Below are 24,175 nucleotides of genomic sequence, written 5' to 3' on the forward strand. Positions count from 1 at the left end.
AACGCAAAACCCTAAAGTTTTAAACTTTAAGTTAACTTTCATTTCAGATCTGATAAATTATAACCGTGTGTGTTCTATGCTAAATGACATCATTCTTAACAGGGGGGACTTTTGTCGACCATAAAGATATCGCAGGCTCGCGGCATTTTCGACGAAAATTTTGCTTTGTCATATTTTGCTTGCAATTTTTAAGAATTTTGAAGTTTTCAGCATTGTTATTCGCTGGTTTTCGAAAGTCTCAAGATTTTCTTTGCTGGAAGTTGTATAGAGTAACTCATGAAGAACGTAAAGAGTGCTTCCAACCCGTACTTGGATAAAAATATTTAGGCCGTACGGACCGCGCGAGATTTAAAAGCACAGAGCCAACGCTAAAAAATGAATTCGGACCGCAAGAAAAAAAATATCTATTATTTACCAGTTTAGTCGATCCGTATAGGGAAATATTTCCCTCGGTCTCAAAAGGACCTTTGGAAATTAAGGTTGATAAAAGACTCTATTTTCTTAAGGAACTTAAACGCGCAAGTGTTCCGTGTAAAGACCTGGCCTAGCTCCAGTTCTACATATCATGCATTAGATCAGTACTAGTCATGGACTATATGGCTATGCCATCCCGGTTTTTTACAATGCGTTACCTCAATACTTGAAAAAAGATTTGGAACGGCTGGAGATTGGCCATTATTGTACCTGAAGAAAATTATTCTGGCACATTAAACTCACTTGGTATTCCAGCTTTGAAAGTTCATCATGAATATCTGTGTAACAAGCTATTTCATTCTGCTGTGTTGGATCCAAACCATAAAATTCATAATTTGTTGCCAGAGAGGAACAAATCTAATCATAATTTAAGACATGATATATCATAGAGCTTTCGATATTCCAATGCGATTCCGGCGCCCTAGCAACGCCCAATTCAACCCAGTGTCAGCCAATCACGGGGCATAAATCTGTGACATAAGGCAGGCAACTATCATCCCGCATGGTTTTGAAAAAAATTCGCTAAAATTTTGACGAATTTTCGATAAATTCAGCCTTTTTGTGTCAATGAAGACCAAAAAATTACAGGATACATGTTTAAAATTAACTCGTGCTCATACTGAGCTGTTTTTTTAAGAGATTGAAGTGTTTTTGATATATTTTTTTTATTGATATATTATTTTTATGTATACAGTAATATACTTGCCAACCTTGTATAAATTTTATACATACACGCGTAAAAACGCTCAGGTTGATGTTCAGGCGTGTAAGAGATCATTCACATTTTTTATTTATGAGTGCGTGCGCTACTTCATGTAATGCAAATTATAACGGATCAAAATTCTAATTGTATATTAATGCCATGAAAAACACATTTTCAGGTAACCTATGCTGAAACCAACTTGGAAAAATGATAGCGAAGTGAATAGCGACAATTGTTGGCGACAATTGCTGAGATACACTCCGCCAGTTGGTATAACTGCATTTTCAGGGCATATTTGATGCCGCTTTTAACGCGTTTCATGTTAAAGCTCTCCCATACTTGTTACCTTACATATTAAAATACGAGAGCATCTCATGGTTGCATAGCCAACATTACCTACATCGCTTTGCGTTTGTAAACTTCAAGGAAACGCTTAACTTTATTTTAGGTGATGTCGTTTGGATGGTAGCACGAAAGAATTTGCTAGAAATTGTGTGGAAAGGAAAGAACGTCACTCGTGTAATGCAGAAAAATAGTTGTATGTGTTAGTCGTGATATTCGGTCTATGAATTCAAGGTCAAGTTTATAATTTGCATTAATTGAGTTATTCGTAGACAGAAGCTGGTCTTTAGGGAAGAAGACAAATAAATTAGTGAAAATTGTGTTTATTACGCCTTTCATATAGTGACGTTATATGCACCACAAGCTATGCATATAGCTGCTGTACATATTATCTCGAAACGTGAACTCTGTGTGTATGTATAACTAGCGTAGCATTTCACATTTCTTCACTTCTTCCAACTTCGACAAACGATAGAGAAGCAAACAGTGACAATTGTCAAAAACTTTAAAAAGTTCCTTTTTTTTTCCTAATACGCATTATGCAATCTTTTGACATACACATCTGTCAGCTGTGAAATGCCCATTTTGGGGCTTAAAGTATAAACAAAATTATTCGTTTTTGCCTTGTGCAAGCTTTAAATCTTTTGTTCAAGTCATATATATTCGGTGGTTGTAAATGTAGATAACAGGAGTGAGTAGATAACAGCGCTGAGTTCGCTTGGTGTTTCGGGTTTAATGAATCGCACATAAAATACCTTTTTGTTCGGTATATTTGGCTCATATTTTTACACGATGGGCCACGTTCGCCTGCCAGTCACAGACTGTGCCTTTCTCAATTTGTCCCGCAAAATTCTTTTCGCAAGATTGAACAATGTTTTCGAACGTTAATTCCTCATAATCAAACGGCACAAATTCTTGGGGGCCGATTCGGGAATATTTCTGCTGTTTACCTGACACTTCCGAGCTCATTCTTTGAACTACAATTTCGTCCGCGACCTCATTTGACTCTCCTTTACCTTTCTTCACTTTAGCCATTCTTATTTGCTTTTGTTGTAACTAGTTTGAACTGCCTCCAATTCTTCACATTTTGACAAGAGCAATATTTTCCTCGCACGTGTGTGGGTATTTACGGGAAGGACTGTAAATAACCATTCATAATTATAATCATGCACGCCCACGAATCACTCGTGCGCGCATGGTATTATGGTATTGGCTGCGCTCGGCCACAAAGATATTTACCGCTTTTACTTCTGTTTGAATTTTCATTGTACATTGCTTTTTATTTTCAATTTAAGTTGCAGTTTATTTTCAATCTGTTTTTGTTTTGCGTTTAAACTCATCATATATTTGAAACAAGCCTCATGAATATGGAAACGACTAGATACGTGACGTCATCGTTTTCAAATTTATCCGTCAAAGCCGTCCACACGTATCTTCTCAGCCAATTCAAATTAGCGGCATAGCGGCTGTAATGTGACAGAAGTTGCCTAAAATATCTCATGAGTATACAAATCATATCAAATAAGTGAATCATTAATTAACCTAAAACATAAAGTTTGTTTCCTTTGGGAGCTAAAAATTAATGCATTATAAGCGCTGTAAATAAAAAAGAGCAGTTTTATCAAATCGTTTTTCTAGCACACGCCCCACGTTGAATTATTTCAATGCATGGGTTTAAACACTTTTGCACGTCCTTAATAATTAACTACGTCCTGTTGATTGTGATTGTACACATGGGAATTGTCCAATTCTAGCTATAAGTTCGCGGCTAATTTGTCAGTTTTTTTTACTCATCCTGTATATGTACACCCACGCCTTATATGCATCAAGCATTTCTTTATGGGCAATTCTTTATAGGCAAAGTTTTACAAACCGACATTTCTTTGTCAAAATATTGGCTTAACTTTGTGGACTTTGAGATAGATATACACATCCGTACAGTATTTTTTTCTTAAGCGATGAGTCATACAGTGACAGGCTTCACCAGAGGTCAAGTTTTGATTCAATTATTCGCCAGTTTACTCAACTGTGAATTGGACGTCGACTACGTTATCATTATACCGATTTCTGGCGATTTGGGCAGGTTTTATGTTAAAGAAGGAAAGAACTTATTCCCGGCTTTATTACGGTATGCTGCATGATTGTGACGACCTTTCAGTTCCATTCCGAGTGTTTAACCAATATAGTATTTCACGTTTCTATTCTATCTCACGTATATATGTATACATATGTGGTAAATTTTGACTAAACCAAAAACTTAAATAATTGAATCTTCTAAAATAACATTTATTGAATAAAACAAACATTACTTATGATATTTAAGGCAATAATATAGTTTATTGGTTTGGGGCCCTGTCCGCACCATACCGGGGAGGATATGCTCAATATGTTTACGAACAATATATTGTGCATGTTTGAAAGTGGTTTTGCAAGAAAAAGTAAGAATGGTTTTGAATGCCAGTTCCGCCGCCATTTTGCATGTACCCATTTTAGCTTTTATTTTGAAATCTCTCGTGGCGTTCAAAGGTAAATTTATTTCCCTCATGTATTAGCGTCGTGCGATTAAATTTTCCGTTAATTTTTATATGGTAATTACATAAATCATTATGTCAAGATCACAGGGTAATTTTCCGCAGTTAAATATATTGGTGTTATTGAGAATTTTATGACATTTCAGGAGTCTCTACATCAGCACATGTGAGAATAACGAATACGGTGTTATGGAGAACGGATGGTTGGGGAACAGCAATAAAAGATGTGAGCATATAATTATCTTAGGTTTGCTTGCAAATTAGTATTGGTTTAGAATTAGTGAGTCCATGCGTGCAATAAAATGTATTAATATCCCGCAGCTTGAAATATCTTTGACAGAGACATGCGGGGGGTTGGACTTGTCAGAAGATATAGTATCTTCTGATTTTACGTAACAAATCCCAACGTAATGCTTTAAGGTGAAATTTTTTGATGAAAGATAAAAGACTTCACTTTCGCCTTATCTTAAGACATTTCGGTGAAAGTGAATAAATTATTAAGAGACAGAACGCGATTTGGCGCACAGACCAGATCCGATTTGGCAACGCCGCGCGATGATTCAAAGCCTTTTATTTTCCAAAAGTGACAAATAATTGTGCCAGCTAATTTACATGCTCAATGCTCATAATCGGATATAAATGTATACTAGAAATATATATGCATGCCCTCGTCATTTTAAGCGCGAATCAATATATTTCCCGAATTAGCCATACCTAACCCTCTATATAAGCTTATATTATGAAATGACTTTATAAATAAGCCCATAGCCGCCTATGATAGCTGATATTTGAAATTTTTTGGAAACAAACACAATCGTAAGGGTGAAGTCGCGGTGTCACCAGTATTCCTGCTGCATTTAGCCACAGTTTATGTGAGAGGTAATATTTCACTAAATGTCGAATATTATATTTCGATATATTGATTTTATGCAATGATTGCAGTCGACTCTATATATATAATAAGCTTTAGACTTTCAAGAATTACACTTTACACCGAATTAAAGCCCACACAGACCAGACGCGATTTGACAACGCGGCGCGATTTTTCGGCAAAGTTTTTGATTTTCCAAAAGCAAATAAATTTTAAACTATCATAATATTCTTGTAGATTACTTAACAATAATACATTTTGACTGCTCTGGCGTACATAGATTCCAAGTTTTGCTGCCAGAAATTTATTTATGGGCTTCTAAAAACTGAAAATTCGCGTCGCGTTGCCGCATCGCGTCCGGTATGTGTGGGCGTTCAATAACTCTTTTTAAAGTTTAAGCGATGATGTAAAGCCTTAAATGGTTGGGTAGGTCGTCGTAAAAAGACATACTGAACCAAGCCCGTACTGATAAAAATAAAATGTATTCTTACAGCAAACATGAAATAAACAAAATAGACACCTACCACTTCAAGGATTATAAACTACGAGTCGTTCCCATTTCTCCGCTCGTCGTTCCTATTTCACCAACTGTTTCTGTGTTCTGATAATATTTTAATCTTTTCCCAGGGTTTATATAATTGTATTTGATTCCATATTTCATTTTGATTAAAGTTCAAGAAATATGTTTTAAAAAAAATTGAAAAATGACAGTTAAAATGCTGACGTTCTCATTGAAATACAAACTTTTTGTCTAGGCCAATCAGAAAGTTGTACATTACCCTTCTCTACTCGTTCAAACTTCGCGCATGCGTACAAACACCATGACCATTGAACGTCCAAGGAACATTGAATGTTCTGTCACAATACCGGGTGTAATCCTAATCTCCGGGCGGAATTTGTAGTAATTTAGAATTGACCGCTATTTGAAAACAGGGAATTCCGAAGATAAAAGTGAAATTCGATGTAGGCGTGGGAATGCGTTGGTATATTCTGGCTTTCAACAATATGCAAAGCCGGATTGTTGAAGACACGATCGAGCGTATTCAATTATCTTCCAATTATGATATAATTTTCAAAACAAACCTAGCATGTGGCATCCTTTTTCATGCAAATCTGGTTATCTAGACAAATCTGTACGATAATTGAAATTTCGCAACGTTTTCTCAACGAAACTTCGTTAATTTTGTCCTTCTTGACGAAAGCACTTAGCCTCAAATTGAAACCTTCAGAATTACTTGGCTTTATCGTGTGGTTTATCGATCGGTATATGCTGACATGCACCCAAAACTACTTTCTGCAGATATATATGTATATATACGGTCGTCTTCATAAATTGTGCTTCTTTGTCTACAATTTACTGATAACAATTATAAGAAAACATTCCCGTATTTTTGATGATTTCTGCAATATTCTATAGTTCAAAATAAAGTTTTAGAGTTTAAAATACTTGTAAGTGTTGTATATCTACATCATCATGAAGACCACTACGATATTTTTTTCGTGAAGTGCATGTCTTTACATCTTCAAAATTAATTGGCGACCCAATTACGTTGCATATTTGTTTATTTATGGAACAACTTTTATCATGGCGTTTGGCTATAATGATTCTATTTTATATTCCAATCGCTACTTTGTTTTATGCAATGTTTCCTTGGAACTGAGTGTGAAAACTTCAAGTGCTTTTGGCGCAAGCACATATACATATTGGCAACCGACTGCATGTGCCTCACGCAAATCCCTGTGAATAAAGAAATCCTTGATGCCACAATTGAAAGCTCTCTGGATTGAATATTTTCATTGAAAACATATCCGCCTCTGCACTTTAACAACCCGGAACACGAGTTTGTCATGACAACAAATCATAACATCGGCATGCCGACTAGTCAGTATTCAATTTTACACTAAGGCAATCATCCAATTATAATTTATAAACATTTGTTTCAAATATAACAGTATTAGTAACGTGAGTGATACATAGGCTTTGACGTTTCTCGACTTTTTGTTCATATACGGTAGTCGTATCAAGTATATAATTGTCATGTGCTTGATCAAAAATCAGTTGATTTTATGATTTTTTGTTGTAAAATATCGAATTGAAATGCTTTGTTTAAATTTCTGCAAGACTAGTGACGAAGTGCTTCTCTTCATCATTTTATGTTGTATTATAGTTAATTACTCCGTACTTGATCCATATATTAATTTCTTACACACTGAAATCACTGTTTGTAGATTGGATATAATCATATGAAGACTATACCAAAACAGTTGAAAGGCCAGACCTAAATTGGTTTTGAGAAAAAGCCTTTGAGTTTTCTCATTGAATAATAGCCTGAAGGAGAATAGTTTAAACCGCGATAGCAGCCTTTTTTAAGCTTCCAAACAAAAGCTTTTTATTGTGATCAATTGACCATGCCACCCGCAAACTATTCTCTTAAACGAATTTAGATAAGGTTTACCACACCCGGCCATAATTAGATACCGCTATGAAATATACAAAAAAGGTTTGACGATTTTCGTCGATTGGGTACCGTCTTGTCAAAACACAAATCATTTCAATATTGCTTGTACTTTAAATTGTACATATTAACAAATATAATAGTTTAGGTGTGCAATACATTGTGTGATTGCCTTCAGAGCTTTCCAAGTTTGAAACTCATATGTGGAATTCGTGTATTAAGCTGCAGCCTCGTACTTAGGCCCTTATAATGTAAATACTAAAGCGCTTGGGTACAAGGAAGTGTATTCCGCATCTCATGCACAAAAAGGAAACTAGTCGGAGAAATAGCGGTCAAATCCTTTACAGTGTATGTTAAGGCAACTTTAAACTTGACCACTTTAACAATAACAAACGTTTCCTCTTCTGGAAAATAATCCGTTTTTTATTTTTATTATTGAAGTTCGTGTTTCATGTATGGTGGCCGAGAACTGCCACTCAATTTTTCCAAAATAAAATTATCAAAATTAATCAAATTGAAAAGAATTTCAAATAAAAGTAATTTAAAACAAAAGAAAATCCAATTAAATAGAATATTTTTTAACATTAAAATAAAGTTAAAATAATTTGAAAGTAAATTCAAATTTCCACACGGTCTAGAGCTGCCACAGTATACCACAATACCTTGCGGGCATTTTTTCGAACATGGCGTACTTTCGAAATAACAACTGGGTTGAAGACGAACAGCTAAAAGAACAAATGGCAAGGCACGTGAGGGAAGGTTATCAACGCAATGAGATGCTAGATTTCTTAATTAATCAATTAATTCAACTCAAATTACATTTAACGTCAAATTTTTATAAACAGCATTGTACGTTAGTCATTAAAACGTTCTGTATTTATGAAGATCAAAAGGGTATGATTTAAACCACAGTTTGCTTGCTTTTTATTCCCTGTTGCGGATCTTTATGATTCTCGACTTAGCATAATAAACTACATGTCACAACATGAACTTTATTATTATTATCTGGATTAGTCTCTTGCACATTCTTACAAACGATTTTTGCAATTTGATCCCGAATTTCAACGCTTTAAGCCCGCTAGAACAGGTAAATTTAGATTATAATTCAACATAGCCGCATATTCAATTACACTCAGAGACTTAACTTTGCTTTTTGGGGTCAAACGGGGCAAGAATGCTGTATTGATTGTATTCCTGTCTATGAAGGATACGAAAGCGCATCGAAATATCAAAAATACAGCTCATTTGTATTGATTTGGTATTGATTTTGTATTTGAAGAATAAGGCACCAGCTGATACGATATTTATACTAATCCGTCTAATCGATACATCTATTCGATATCGATTGTATCTATTAATGAAATCGAGCGGTAGTTTCTTAAACCATGGCTCTGTCAAAGTCGAGTTGCTTTCACTGCATGCACTCAGTACGAAAGGTCGACTTTTGTCACCTACCAAACGTCAAAATGGAGGACAAACTGAAAAGGAGCAGCTTTGCATGAAATAAGTCACCTACAATTATAATACGGCGTAAGCATAACACCGCAGCTTTTCACCAGTATCGACGTATTCGAGACAGCCGTTTCAGGACCTTACCATGCATTCTGTCATGCAGTAACCACAAAAATTATACTGCATTTTTAGTTTTATCATTTTATATCACCATACGAAAATACGTACAACAACGATCTCTCACTTCCTCTGTGTAATAAATCAAACGTATAGCGTGCTCTTACTTCTATAGATTAATTTAGTCCCTAACACATGCATGCATATATATTTTCAACCCTACAAAATGCGCACCATTTTTACTATGCACGTATACATAGTTTCACCAGTTCTAAACATACGGTTCCTCGGCTCGAGTGTTTTCATGATCATATGATGTCACATCTCAACCTATTTTTATCTTTTAGGGGGTTTCCAATGCACTAACAGGAACAAGGAAGTTCATATACAATCTGTTGCCAAGGCTTAATCTCTGGAAAGGAATTTATAGAATACAAACGTCGGTGGACGACGCTGTTCGTCGTTAAGCCTGCTTTATTTCTTCGACAAGACCAAACGAGTTTTGCCAGGTACGTTCTGTTCCAATTCATGGTGAAATATATAATATATTGTATGTGAATGTGGCTAGCGTTTTGGCATCCAACTGGCCGGAAGATATTCGATAATTGAAATCAAGCCTCTGTAAGCAAAGCGGTCTCAACTTTGTTGTTATATTGGACATTTTAACGTTAGTCTAATAATGTATGATACATATTGAGCATTTTGTCAAACTTCATAACCATAATACGTTGAAATTTAGAAAGATATTTTTCTATAGCCGCCAACGTACTTCATGCGTGACTACATATAGAATTTATATGCAGTATATTCGTAAACAATTAATATCATGAAATATAGTCACTAATAACAGTCTGACTCAGTGAATAATGTAGTGCATTTAAAGCTAGTGAATCCAATTAAAGTATATCCCGGAGTTTGAACGGATTTATGGTACTAAATTAGGGGCAGTGAAGGTGTTACTTAACACAAATGGCGTTGCAAATTCGGCATGTTTGATTATAATGACCATTTTTGTTCTACTTGTTAGCAGGATACATTTGGGCTTTGTCAGAGGAAACAGGTTAACTTGTTGCTTTTGTTCTTAGTTGACGAGGCTATAATTCACCCAGGTGGTTTTTGCAGTGATATTTTGATGCGATTTTCTTTTGATAGATGTGAACGAGCGAATATCCGTTTAAATGCGCCAGCTTTCCACGTTATACCATCATGTAAACATTGGTAACTTGTCTATAACTCGTTTACGTCAGTAAAGAAAATATTGCACCTAAAATAGCAGCAAATGAGCTAAAGATTTTGATTTTAATTTGTCTATATACTAATGCAGTAATTTGATATGTTAAGGAAATAATATGCTTATACCATATTGTCTGAGAAAGGCATTTCTTTCCTCAATTCTTCCTCAAGCTGAGGCAGAGCTTTCGTAGGCGGATTAAGCAATAAAGAAATTCGAGAACTATGCGATTATCTTACGATTATCGTATGTGCTGGAAAGACAACATATATTGTAGTCAATCGTCTTTCGATTTTGGCATTGAGCGAAGCGGTGTATAATTGCCCGCGGAACTTATTTGGTTTGCGAATATTTAACATCTCTGTATCTTTTTCCCTGTGCTTATGCTATGAAATGAAGATTAAATAGATACATTTCCAGATTAAGCCAAATTTGGGTTTAATGGTTGCTATATAGGTAGCTATGTGCGAATTTTCCAAACCATGATAAAACAATTTTTAGGCCTTTCAATTGATAAAAATTTACGAAAAATTTCAATCATCGAAAGTCACTACATGTTAGCTATACTTGCATATCTAGCTATACTGGTCACTACATGTTTAAGATAATGTATTATCTTTAAGGAATGTCGAGCTTCTGAAGAAAGAGCAGGTCAATCGCATTAAGCGATAGGAATTTGCGATGTCGCAATAACTATACAAATCGCGCAGAATAAAATTTCAGAAATGCATAATTATATTTGTTTTTATATTATATTCTATTTTTTATTTTATTATATTAATTTGATTATATTAATTGCAGACACTAGTTTTCAAAATTATAACTTACAATAACACGTTATATTCTTCCTCGACCGAAAAAATTTATAAACCTTCATGCGCATGCCAACTAAGATATGCACATTGGTACTTTAGTTGTTTAGAGCTGGTTTGAAGAAACTACCGCGATTTACTTGTACCGGCCAGTGGCTGATAGCCCGAATATTTAGTTAACTTCCTCGTTCTGACCCTATCTTTGATATGAACAGTCCAAGTGCAAATACAGTATGTTATATATATCAACATAATTTGGATGGAATCATTGATTTATATGCTGCCAATAATAAAATAAAATTCTGTGTAATTTTAGCCTTAAATCCCAGTGACAAATTCTGCGCGGAAATTGCAGATTTATAATTTGATTGTGAAGTGTCCCTGCAGTGAAAAGTGTTTAGTAACAATATCCCCGATCGATAACTCCTACAGTAGCAGATATAGTAGCTTTATGATTGTAGTTTTTTAACTGACAAATCTTTATTCTTTCTTTAGATAATCCACATCTAAGTATAAAGTATGAAGAGATATTTGGGGACGATGAAATTCCTTCCATTTCTAATAATTTTTATGTGCTGTGGGATGTTAACAAACGCACAGTCAAAGGGTACGATTCTTTTTTAAAGTATACTCCTTTATATATACACTAAAGCCTCGTTCTCATTATAGCATAACATAAACGAGATCAATCATTTCGACTTAAATATAAAATATTATGCAAAATGACAAAGCAAGAAATATATTCTTGTGCATGCTTATGCTTCATGTTTTTGCCGATGCTTAATTCCGTCGTACGTTTCATTGCATGTTTGACTGTTTTTTTGCCTATACGCTTGCGTCGCAAGTGAAAACCAGGCTTAAGTGATTATTAATCTGCGTTTAGGTGGCTATTGTGATAATTGTATTTCATTTTAAGATACAAGTATATTAATTATAATCGAGCTGTTTATATAGCAATCTTGTGTTACGGTATATTTCATTCACTACATTGTACTATAGCAAGTAATGTTATAGTTTGCTCTCCATTATTTTAGATGGCAAATTAATATGCCATTAAAAGTAAATCGACACATAACTGCACGTGATTTTAGTACCGTGTTATCGTGAATTATTTTCGAAAATATTCATATTATTCCCCTTTGTTTTCATTTTCTTATGTAGAATCATCAGTTAACACCACAACTAACGTTTCACACCCGAGGCCGACAAAAGTTATTCATGGCATAAAGTCATCCAAAACTGCTCTGCTATCGCAAATGGTTTTCTCGACACAACGAACTACCATCGCAAGTCAGAGTTCACGATTAAAAGGTATTATTAGATTTTTTCGTGCTAGATTTTTACAGTTTGTTGCTGTTATCATTTTCGTTGTTGCATGTTGTTGTTGTTGTTGTTGTTGTTGTTGTTGTTGTTGTTGTTGTTGTCGTTGTGGTTGTTGTTGTTCGTTAATGTTTTTGTTATTGTATATGTTTTATGATTTCTTTGTCTTTTTCTTTGTTTACATTGCTTGATGCGCTTTGTCATGATGTTTTTTTGTTATTGTTGTTGTTTGTATTGTTAGTCTACAATTTCAATTGAAGAGAACTAGTGGAAGGGAGCAGTCATTTTGTAGAAAAATGGTGGTTTCTTGATCTAACACCTTCCAGCTCATTTGACTATAGGAAAAAAATTACAATAAGTACATTGACATTTCATTTTTGTCATTCTGTCATTGTAGCCATGTTCGTGACCTGGGTTAAAAAACTAGTTAATTCCAAAGACAGATAGCTAAATCTATCTCGAAAGACTGCGTCGAGTCACTTCATTAATCAGGAATTCATTCTTGATTTTCTTTTCTTAATCCTTTTTTCTGAATTTCAGTTTCAGCCACGAGAACAATTGTCACTTCAAGTATGACAGCAAACATGACAACGCCAATTGGGCCCAGCCAAGGTACGACAAATTAATATCATAGTTAGGGGCTGTATATATCAGCCCAGTTATCCGAGATTCAACGAGGCCTAAGATGATTTTGAGGTCTTGAAATGAGCAGATAATATGATCCTGACTGTAGTGTAATTACCACAACAATAGCATGTGCTTGTTTGGTGTTATAAGGACTTATCCCAATACCTGAAAGTCATCTCACGGTACGTTGAATCTCGGGTAACAGGGCGCATGTAAACAGCCCCTTAACCATCTAAATGCTACGAATTATTGCAGGTGTAATTAATGAAGGTGGCTCAATTGTACTGTCGTGTGCAGGGGTCGCAGAAGAAAGTTTACAGTGGTTGGAGTTACCAGACCGAAAAAACAATCAATTAAAAAACAATACTGAAGTGAATATATTTATCAATACCACCCCCCCCCCCCCGCGGTTCTGACCCTTCGAACCGTCGAAGGACCAAATTGCAGCAAAAAAACGATTCAGGTGGTCGCTTGAACGTTCTTCGTGTTTCCAAGCTGGCCTTGCGAGAAAAATTGGTCTTTTCAGGGCTGTTTTAATGAAATTTATTTTGACGTTTTACTATAATAAAATTATACTATTATAAAAAGAACAACAGGGTTTACTAAAAGCGATGGTGTTTCGGGAAACATTGGGCAACTCCTTAAAACTTAAAACAATAGCAAATCTTTTTTAACCTCGTTTACACTCCCAATTTCTCTTATTGCTCTAGGGCCAATGACAAGTGATAGCACAAACCTAGGTTTGATCGTTGGCATAGCTGTTGGTGTCGCAGCTTTAGTAGCAGTCGCCTGTCTGGTGCTGTGCCTTGTCAGGACTCGTCTATCATGCGGACGGGTAAGCAGCGTCTTTTTGTCATAGCCTGCATAGCAGGTGGTTATAGCAAGGCGTGTGATGGGCAGAGAAAGGGGGGGGGGGCTGATGCCCTTTAATGATTCTTCATAACATAACGTATTCAGGCGAGTACTCTAGCGAAATTGGGAGCATTTTCAGGTCATACATTCGGGCAAGAAATTTCGCCTACTCTCAAAAGTTTAAGAACGCGTGCGCCCATAAAATTGTTCCAAAACCTACGAGAATGTGAATTTCTCAAAACTGCCTAATATCGGAGTGAAGACACGGAACAAACGATGTCCATTTGAAACAACAAAAGAGCAAATCATTCTGATGATACTTCTTCATCTACTTCGGTCAATTTGGCAGCTAAAATCATGCATTAAAATTATACATTCTTTTATCGTGTCTCTCAAACTTGATGAGGTGGCTAGCTAAATGAACACAAAAAGTGACTTGTCAATCAAGTCAATCTTGTCAAAATTATTATCCTTACTAACCCTGAATATCACCGTGTTTTGGTCACCGTGTTCTAGCTTAACAAAGTAGAATCAGTGGGTAGTGGGGTCATGTAAGGTTTTTCGGTTTCTCCTAATCATTTGTAATTATATCCGTTAGAAATGCAAAGGTCGTAGAACAGGAGCACTACCACCTGTGACTTATAACAAGCCTAATGAAGAAGGACTCAGCGAAGAGGTAGGATTCAAGTTTTATTAATAATTACTACTACGGTTGCATTTGCAAAGAAAACATAAACTGATAGCCGTTGCCATCCTCTCTAACCTTCGTATTCGAGATTTATAGCATATCGTATACGAAATTATTATTAATTGGCACTTTAATAATATTTCTTTGTGAAATTTGTAAAATAATCACGCTTTTATTTGCCGGAAAATACAATGTAACATGACCAGAGTTTTTTAGTAGAATGGTGCATTGGTGTGATGGTGTCTTTCATTACAACACGTCGTGTAATTCTGTCTTTAATTGTTTTAGACTGGGAAAGATCACGTTGTTCGTGTTGATAGACTTCGCTCTTTAAAAAGTTCTCAGCCCCGAAGCGTTCGCGCTGATTTTGACAAGATGAAAATGCCGTCAGATGACATGGCGTTCTCTAATGATATGGCTATTGAAGATGAAGAAGAAGTTGAATCAAGAGTGAAAAAGGCGAAGGAACGTCGCAGTAAAAGTAAGCATACAAGCGTAATAATTGACACGAGTATAAGATTTCTGATTTGCGCGTCAAACGCGGTGCTTTTGCCTACGCCATCTGACGAAACTCGTAGTCGTTGCACTTCTGCATGTGAAATTAAGCAAAAACTTGTACTTCAAAACTCGACTACTGCGAGTTTTGACTGATAGCGTAAGCAAACAACACGCTGGAATGACGAATCGTGTACTCGCAGTCACTGCTAAGACTCAATCGTGTACTCGTAGTCACGTCACAGAGGACCTACTTAGACAGAGGTGTAACTGTTGTAGAAAGGCTAATGTTTGAGTGTAACGAAAAGCTTAGCCAATGCACGTTAGGGAGGCATGGACTCCCCCCAAAATATTTGCAAAATGAAGGGCGATTATACCAGAAAAAATACAGCAAAAATTTGTTTCTAAATCAGCTAGATGGTTTAAAATCTCGCCATCTTGAAATTTGAGTTCGGGTGGGTAAATGCCTCTCGAATGCACACTGGCTAAGCTTTTGGCAGCGCGTTACACCTTTTTGTCTGAGTGAGACTTCTGTCCAAGTAGGTCCTCTGTGGCACGTCTAATACCTTTTTGAAGGGGTGGTCGACAAACTCGCAACATATAAGTTTTTCCATGTTAATTAAGATACACTTAATTCTGGTGATTTAGAGGCTCCTGACATTTTTAATTTAAACGAGGCAATGCTACTTACAGCGTAATTTTGTGCACGCTTAAGAAATTTTTTCACTGGGATAATAAAAAAATGGGAAGAGATTCTTGATTTTTCCATTTTTTTTTCTAGCTCTTTCAGTTCGTCCTGGCCTGGTAAAAAAGCTTATCACAACGGAGGGTGGCGTCACAAAAATAGCTGATATCTCGCTCGATGTCGGGCCTGGTTGTCTGGAAAACGACACAGAGATCACATTAATAAGAGACGATCAGAATTTTGCTTTCCAGTCTTTGCTGAAGTTGGGTCTGGTCGATGATACCCCGCGAGTGGTCGAATTCCTTCCAGACGGTCTGAAATTCCTGAAGCCAGCGCTCCTTAAAATAAAATGTGAAAAAAGTGACCCCGAATCCGAACTGTTCGTGCTGCATGGTTCCTACAACCCTGATTACCAGAGAACCGTTTGGGAACTGGTAACGAATGATCTCGAGGAGAACAGTATCGACGGAGTCGTGAGCATGAAGATTAATGGTTTCTGTTTTTATAGCTACATTTTGGCAAGACGTGGCAAAATAGCGCGAATCTTAAGTCATCTTAATCATTCGTTCACCTGTCGTGCATACTCGTTCTATCGCAGAGCTTCAGTGGATTCCATGGATATTTCTGTTGTTATTGTAAGCGAATTTGTTAAGAAAAAGCGCAAAAAAGCGCAAGAACGCATCGACCAGCTGCAGACTCACCAGGAGGAAGGCTACACTAAAGGAGAAAAGGGAAAGTTGAAGCGTGTGCACACGGATCGTGGCCTTGAAATGTCTCTAAATTTTCCAGGTCTTATAAGCAGCCCCTTTCCGTTCAAAATTGATCAGCCCCAGCTGGATAGTGTCGGTTTCGTGGTGGAACAATTCAAGGTAACACCAATAACTAGCCCAGCAAATGGAACGGTGGACATAAAAGAATTGCATCGAAATGCCGCGAATAAACTTCTGTGGAACTTAAATATTCGTGAAATGGAAAAAGAGATTAAAAAAGAAGCTGAAGGTAAAATAGTTTGGTTTAAAATCCATTTAAGATCCCACGTGATAACGATGCCGATGTATTTAATAAATTGAATCCAGACTTGAGTTCAGATTATATCTTGCCTGATTTTGAATTTACTAAATTATTATCTCTTCTTTAATTATTGAATAAAATTTCAAAACTTTGTCAATGAATCGGCAAATTTCATGTATTGGCGCCAAACGTTTGTGGTCCAATACTCCTTCCAAAATTATGAAACAGTTTTGGCTCTAAGCAAATATCATAGGCACACTTCACATCACTGCAGTAAAAGTTCAAGTTGTAGTATATACTAAGTGCTATATATCGCCTTACTAACTGCATCTTATTCATTTTAGTCCTATTACATAATACACCGGAGCCCGGACCACCACAAGGTATGCTAAGTTCTACTCTCTTGTTTTTCGCTACACCCCACGATTTTACCCTTTGACCCAAACACGTTTCCTTACGGATTTACATGTAACATGCACTTCCATCGAATTGATGCCTTTTGTAAAATTTGGGTCGTGTAATACCTTTTGTCTAAATCTATTTACATAGATTTCGTGAAATGTATTTCAGGTAGAATCTCGTACCCAGGGTCTTTAATTTTACCTCCCCTGGGTAACAGTATCAATATATGGGATGCATGTAAGAACGTTTCCCATATAATTTGTATACTTCTAACTAGGTGACATTTTTGTTTTCCTAACTAACTGTTGATATGTTCATTTCTAGTTGTATACCGAGACACCGTGCTGTCAAACGCTGAGATTAGTAGAATGAGCAACGAGATTGGGATGGACTGGGACGCCCTCGCGGCACTCATGAATATTCCATATGGAAAGCGAGATGAAATTAGGATGAATGCCAGCCAGTATCCAGATAACACCGCTAAAGGCCAACAGATACTCGCGTTCATAAACGAAAGCCAAAATTTTGATCGGCATACTCTCGAGAAATGCGTGAAGGAGCTGGGAAGAGGCGATGTAAAAATCGAAATCCATCCTGAAGATGAATGTCAAGTATGAAATTATCTATAGTTTTTTTTCTATTTTTTTTACGATTATATCACGTTCTGCCTCGTTCCTAAATATGTATGCCACTCTTCATACTAAATTTAGGTTTAAACACCCGTAATTTACGTTTAAACACCCGTATAATAACTATGTGATAACGTAATTATTATCATCTCATTCTCACCACGTAATTATCACCCGAATTATCGCGTCTTATGATGCTAGCTTTTGAGGGGTGTACATGATATGCCCAGTATATATGAGACTTGAAAATTTGCAATATAAACTGATAATAGATCATTACGAAAAGTCCACACTGCATCGTAGTTTGCAGACAAAGCAGGTTCGTGATTGGCTAACTGGGCGCATTGACCAATCAGAAACATGCTTGACAGAAATCTTCACCATCAAGAAAAATTTCTTATAGGCCGTTTGGACTTACTATAAACAGTTTGAGATTCGTCGGTCATCAGCTGCAAGTCTTGTTTTGATACTATTAGATATGTTTGATTGGATAATTTGAAAGAGAAATTTTCTGCGTATCTCAAATCAGGTAGTTCTTTTCACCTTCAAAAGGATTTCATGGAAAAACCTGAAATGTGTTTGATTTCTCGTTTATCCTGGGGCAGATCTAGGGGTAGTCAGAATAAATTACTACAGTTTAAAATCGCAGTCGCATTGCCAGATCTTTATTTAAAGATATTCTTTTGTAATCCATAACCAATGACGTTATTATTAAGGTGCTTTTAATTTAAAATGTAGCTGTGTAATTTATGCTACCCCTAGATCCGCCACTGCTGGTGAATCTGTCTAATAACCAGTAATGAATTCGGAGCAACGTCTTAGTGTTTAAAATACCATTCATTAATGACTTTGATTGCTTCTTCATTTCTTATGAACAATATACTTCTTCCAATAGGACGAAACCATTGATGGAACAGAACCTCCACAACCCCCTTGCGAATTCCCCCCGTACGAGAACATCACGTTGAAGAACACGCCCCTCTCCCCACGTGAAATGTACAGATTAAGTCGGCGTATATTGCTCTTCTGGGCACGTTTTGCTTGTCTTATGGATGTAGACAAACCAGAAATAGATAACATCCAAACGAATAATTTCTACAATGACGATCGTTCAAGGGCAGAAAAAGTTTTGTCGATCATCAACAACCAACATGACTTTTCGCGAACAAAGCTGACGGATTGCTTAAAGGATCTCGACAAACTGGACTTGGTTGAGCCGCTGACGAATGGCGCGTGGAGGCAATTGTGATCATAAAATCGAAATAATATACTAAAACCGCATTCGACATAGAAATGACATGAACGAAGCCTCAATAAAGACATTAGGAAGTTTTTTAGCAGTGAGTAAACCGGAAGTGCGAGATTCGTCTTCATCGCGCTATCATTGCGAAGAAGCGACCGCCATGTGTCTTGCTGTAAGTCACATCAAATCGCATCAAATTATTTGAATAGCTCAGAGGACTATATAAAAACTGGAACAATAACCAGGTCGCCATTTTTAAAGTCAATTTGAAGCCGAATTAGGTGCTAGTGCCTATTTCTTTTTTCTTCACGGTCGAAGATTTCGTCGAGAAAACAATAGAACGAGTCAGCGAACTCTATAAAGGCGGTTTTCCACTAGTTGCCTAGTGGTCGAAAACCACCTTTATAAAGTTCGCTGACTCGTTCATCGTTGTAAAAAGTCGTAAATGATTCTTTAAATATGAATGCATAAATATACCTAAAAATGAACCTAGCTCACCCCATCATAACCATCATAACCCACCATAAAATGAGAATAAAATGTAATCGTGGATGGGGTTTGGACCTCAAAAATAAGGTAGTAATGTAAACAACGCACGCCATAAGTTAATATCACTCGGCCACCCTCAATCCTTATGAAAAACTATGAACTTGTAGTTTTAGATCACGAAACCATACTTTTTTAAAATGTTAATAAGCATAGTTTTAGTTCGCGATAAAACCGAGTTCAAATGGGCGTCGACCATTGTAGATTCTGGAAACTGTTCATAGAATGTCGTTATTTTATTAGGAAGGATGAGAAATTAGCTCAGTTTATACTGTGACACAGAGTAAATGCACCGATAAAACAAATTGTGGATATATTCTTTAGTATTTAGAGAATAGATGTACGTTCTGGTCTCATAATACACTGGATATAGGAATTATACTTGTGAAAAGGAAAAACCAAAGTTTATGAGTCTATATTTTTACGAGAATCGAACGTTAGTTAAGATTTTCCAGTTGCTACGTAATTATCCAGAGTATTATCAGAGACTAGCTGGATTGTACAGCAAGCAGAAATAATTTAAGGAAAATAAAGAAAAATTAATTTAGAGAATGATACTATATATTATATACCATATTGGCTATATATTTTGTTCATGTATATATTTTTAATAAACAATATACATTAATAAATATTAAATAACATATTCATGCTGCTGGTCTCGAACTATTTTATTTCCATTCAGTGCGAAATGTCGCACGATCGACTTTTTGCGATCGCTTTCTTTTGAAATATATAGACAATCAGGCGGAATATACAGGGTGAGTAAAAAAACCTGACACTTTGAAATTCAAATTAGCCGCGAACTTATGGCTGGAATTGACAATTTCCATGACAGACCCATGTGAATGTACAATCAACAGGACGTGGTTAATTAATGCGAAAGTGTTTAAACCAATTGAACTAACTCAACGTGGCGCGTGTGCTAAAAAACGATTTGATAAAACTGTTCTTCTTTATTTACAGGGCTTAGAATGCATTTTAACTCTCAAAGGGAACAAACTTTATGTTCTAGGTTAATTAATGGCTCACTTATTTGATATGCTTCGTATAGCCATGAGATATCTTAGACAATATCTGTGACATTACAGCCGCTATGCAGCTAATTTGAATTTCAAAGGTGTCAGGTTTTTTTTACTCACCCTGTAAATACTAATACCGTTAGATGAGCTTGACTGGACACATTTGAAAAGAAAGCGATCGCGCGACATTTTGCACTGAGTGGAAATCCGCCTTTTTTCGCTATTTACAGCGGCTCCTGGACAAGCGTGACATGAAGTTGAAAAGATATTATGTGTTGGTGACAATTTTTATTGTCACGGGTGACATGAGCCTACAATTAGAGACCGAATATAGTCGGACTAGCCGACTCATAGCTATTGTTTATTGACACGACGAAAATGCGACGTATAACCATGCAGACCTGGACGAGAAGATTGTGTATTTTGAAGTGATTTAAAACAAACTAAAATACAAGCTAACCACCCTGTTTTAATGGTCAAATGCTTGTCCTATGTAAAGTTTCAAGCATGTTTTGTGCTCATATACAACCATTAAACTATATTAACCATGCATGCTTTGGTTATGATGTCAAATATTTTGATATTGATAACCACGCAGGTTAAACGTTCAAATAATTGTCCTATGTATAATATACAACCATTAAACAATATAACCATGCATTGGTTATGATGTCAAATATTTTGATATCGATAACCACGCAGGTTAAATGGTCAAATGCTGGTCCTATGTAAAGTTTCAAACATGTTTGGTGCTCTTATACAACGATTAAACAATATAACCATGCTTTGGTTATGATGTCAAATATTTTGATATCGATAACCACGCAGATTAAATGGTCAAATGCTGGTCCTATGCAAAGTTTCAAACATGTTTGGTGCTCATATGCAACCATTAAACAATATAACCATGCTTTGGTTATGATGTCAAATATTTTAAAATGGGCAACCACGCAGGTTAAATGGTCAAATGCTGGTCCTATGTAAAGTTTCAAACATGTTTGGTGCTCATATACAACCATTAAACAATATAACCATGCTTTTGTTATGATGTCAAATATTTTGATATCGATAACCACGCAGGTTAAATGGTCAAATGCTGGTCCTATGCAAAGTTTCAAACATGTTTGGTGCTCATATACAAACATTAAACAATATAACCATGCTTTGGTTATGATGTCAAATATTTTGATATCGATAACCACACAGGTTAAATGGTCAAATGCTGGTCCTATTATGTTTGGTGCTCATATACAAACATCTAATATAAAGTTGCAACTTGCAGGCATCGAATATGGCCGGAAAACGGTATACTCGACCATGGTCGAATACATCGGAAAACGGCATAGCTACTCGACCATGGTCGATTGTGCCGGAAAACGATATACTTTCATGACTATGGTCGAATACGCCGGAAACGGTATACTCGACCATGGTCGAATATAACGGGAAAACGGTACAATCGAATATCGTGGAATATACCGGAAAATTACAGATTGCTGCATTTATATTAGCTAATTGATATATGACTAACCCGCTTGAAAAAAAATCCTTCTGTGGAGTTTTGTATTAATCTCACATGTAATGGGACAAAACTAGCATATACTATATTGGCGTGCTGACCTGACAAATATCGCTGGCCCACTTACTTGGGTGAATTTTGAACCTTGCAAAATCGCGCGAGTCCGCCGGACAACGCACCGCAGCGAAGTGAAAAATTTTGAACTTACTCATCTCTATAAGCATTGTTGGAAGCTGGCCACTGTCGAAAAACAGTCAATTTCGTAGAATGGGTAAAATGAATGTTCTTATTTGCTTTAAATATTTGCTACAAAATATTATAAAGTATAGGATTTACAAAGTTTCGACTATAGGACATGCAATGCCCACTATAGTAATTACGTTATCATGCTGGGTGAATCATGCAGCGGTTACAATAATGTTTACATGACATTCTATGTTAAAACTTTGAAGATATGTTTCGTGTTTGTAGTTGTACATCATTGTGTGTTCACCAACCGTGAACCATCCATGATTGCGATCCGGATTGCCTCTGCTTGGCGTATTCGGACAATCTGGTTCGGGTTCCCACCAACTCACAAATGCTCTTGGTTGTCCATACTCAACAGTGGCTGTTATAGTCTGCACACTAGGACATTCGCAGGCTAAAAAACAAAGTAATTCTGTTCAAGTGACATTACAAAGAAACCAGCTAAATCAATAAAATCAACAATGACCTATTCGAATTGCCTTTATAAAAACCTCAGTTACATAACTTTCAATTAGGTGAAAATTGCACTGATGATTTAATAGTAACAAAATCTATAATTAATGAGTTTAATATTTTTTCAAAAGATCTCTGTATGATAACGGGAAATACTTCTGAATGAAAATCGAAATGGATTTAGGTGTTATCGTGGATTCTTTCCATTTTTAGCAAAGAGTGCACTTCATGCCTAACTCCATTTCTGTGGTCAGCAAAATGGTAACAGAAAGTTATAATTTGCAGGACATGCATGTTGGAAACAAAAAGGCGTCAAAATATTAGACATTGTCAAGACTTACCATAAACTGTAATGTCGACAAAACAAGCACGGGTTGTAAGCTTGTCGGTACGACCATAGTAGGAGAATTCGTAGGTAATGATGTGCATTCCAAGTCCAAATTCCTGTGGATTTTGTGTGCCATGAGGTTTTACCTCCGCCGTGTAATCAACCGGCCGTGTACATCGGAGTCTTGGCTCCAACCAATTTATCATTATCTTATCTTCACCCGGCCTGACATACTGCTCTGTAGATATCCCGCCTTCACAATCACAATACACTGTTGAAATTGCAAAATGACACTGATTTTCAAACTTTGACGTTAATTACCTATGATTAATTTTGGAACCGAAACATTGGGTAACACGAACAGCTTAGACAACAGTCCACCATATACAGGAACATTATTTCATGGACCAAAAATACGTACCATTGACTAACAATAACATACCACTTACAAACATGGCATAGTATTCACCAATTTTTAAATACGATGCATAAAGCAACATGTTGGAACAACCGTAGTATATCATGGACTAGCAATATTCGTTAACCGTGTTTACCACTTCTTATACCATTACTAGTACGTACATATATAAAGGCCTTTTCACATGTTCCAGTGCTGTCGATCAATCTAATTCACTTCTAAAGGCTGTCTTATTGTCTGTTAATTTGCAATGTACATGGGCAGCAAATCAGCTAACGCCAATGCAGTACTGCTTTATCAATAACAGACTTTATTCCATACAGGACGTCAGAAGTAAATGGATCCGACAAAATTGGATCGTATGATTATAAACAGATCTTAAGTTACCTGTTTCAACACTGCAGGATTCTTTAACAATTTTTCCCAAAACCTTGTCCAAATCATCAAACCCTGAAGTGAACATATGGTTCGACCAGGAAACGATATTATTTACGAATCTTTCTTCTTTTGCTTCGGGTCCAACTGCCAGGGCGACAATTAACACCTTTCTATCCATAAGCTCTGCTGAATACTCATTAGCCATCTCAATTTGTTCTCCTAATATTGTACTGTTTCTAGCCCGTGGCTCCCCGTCTGTGATCAACAGAATGACGTCGCTTACATCTTTCCGATGATTTAAAGGACTTCTTAACCTGAATT

General features: G+C 36.3%; 2 protein-coding genes across 2 annotated transcripts; one reads left to right on the forward strand and one right to left on the reverse strand.

Annotated features, from left to right (window-relative positions):
* Positions 1-11,140: 11,140 nt before the first annotated feature.
* On the forward strand, positions 11,141-20,063 carry LOC114535303. Its single transcript, XM_028556673.1, has 11 exons — positions 11,141-11,220; positions 11,485-11,596; positions 12,151-12,300; positions 12,850-12,921; positions 13,647-13,771; positions 14,387-14,464; positions 14,765-14,957; positions 15,753-16,655; positions 17,012-17,050; positions 17,394-17,680; positions 18,594-20,063. The coding sequence occupies exons 2-11, from the start codon at positions 11,509-11,511 to the stop codon at positions 18,945-18,947; spliced, it is 2,289 nt and encodes a 762-aa protein (XP_028412474.1). The 5' UTR covers positions 11,141-11,220; positions 11,485-11,508; the 3' UTR covers positions 18,948-20,063.
* A 2,240-nt stretch (positions 20,064-22,303) lies between these two features.
* LOC114535266 lies at positions 22,304-23,943 on the reverse strand. The gene is made up of 3 exons (XM_028556640.1): positions 23,864-23,943; positions 23,072-23,329; positions 22,304-22,671 (listed from the first exon to the last, which is right to left on the reverse strand). Exons 1-3 carry the CDS (start codon positions 23,937-23,939, stop codon positions 22,427-22,429), a joined length of 579 nt encoding a protein of 192 aa, XP_028412441.1. The 5' UTR covers positions 23,940-23,943; the 3' UTR covers positions 22,304-22,426.
* Positions 23,944-24,175: the final 232 nt, after the last annotated feature.

Source organism: Dendronephthya gigantea, unplaced genomic scaffold (assembly GCF_004324835.1).
Source record: "Dendronephthya gigantea isolate DGI-Jeju-01 unplaced genomic scaffold, DenGig_1.0 000115F, whole genome shotgun sequence".
In the NCBI taxonomy this organism is placed as follows: domain Eukaryota; kingdom Metazoa; phylum Cnidaria; class Anthozoa; order Malacalcyonacea; family Nephtheidae; genus Dendronephthya; species Dendronephthya gigantea.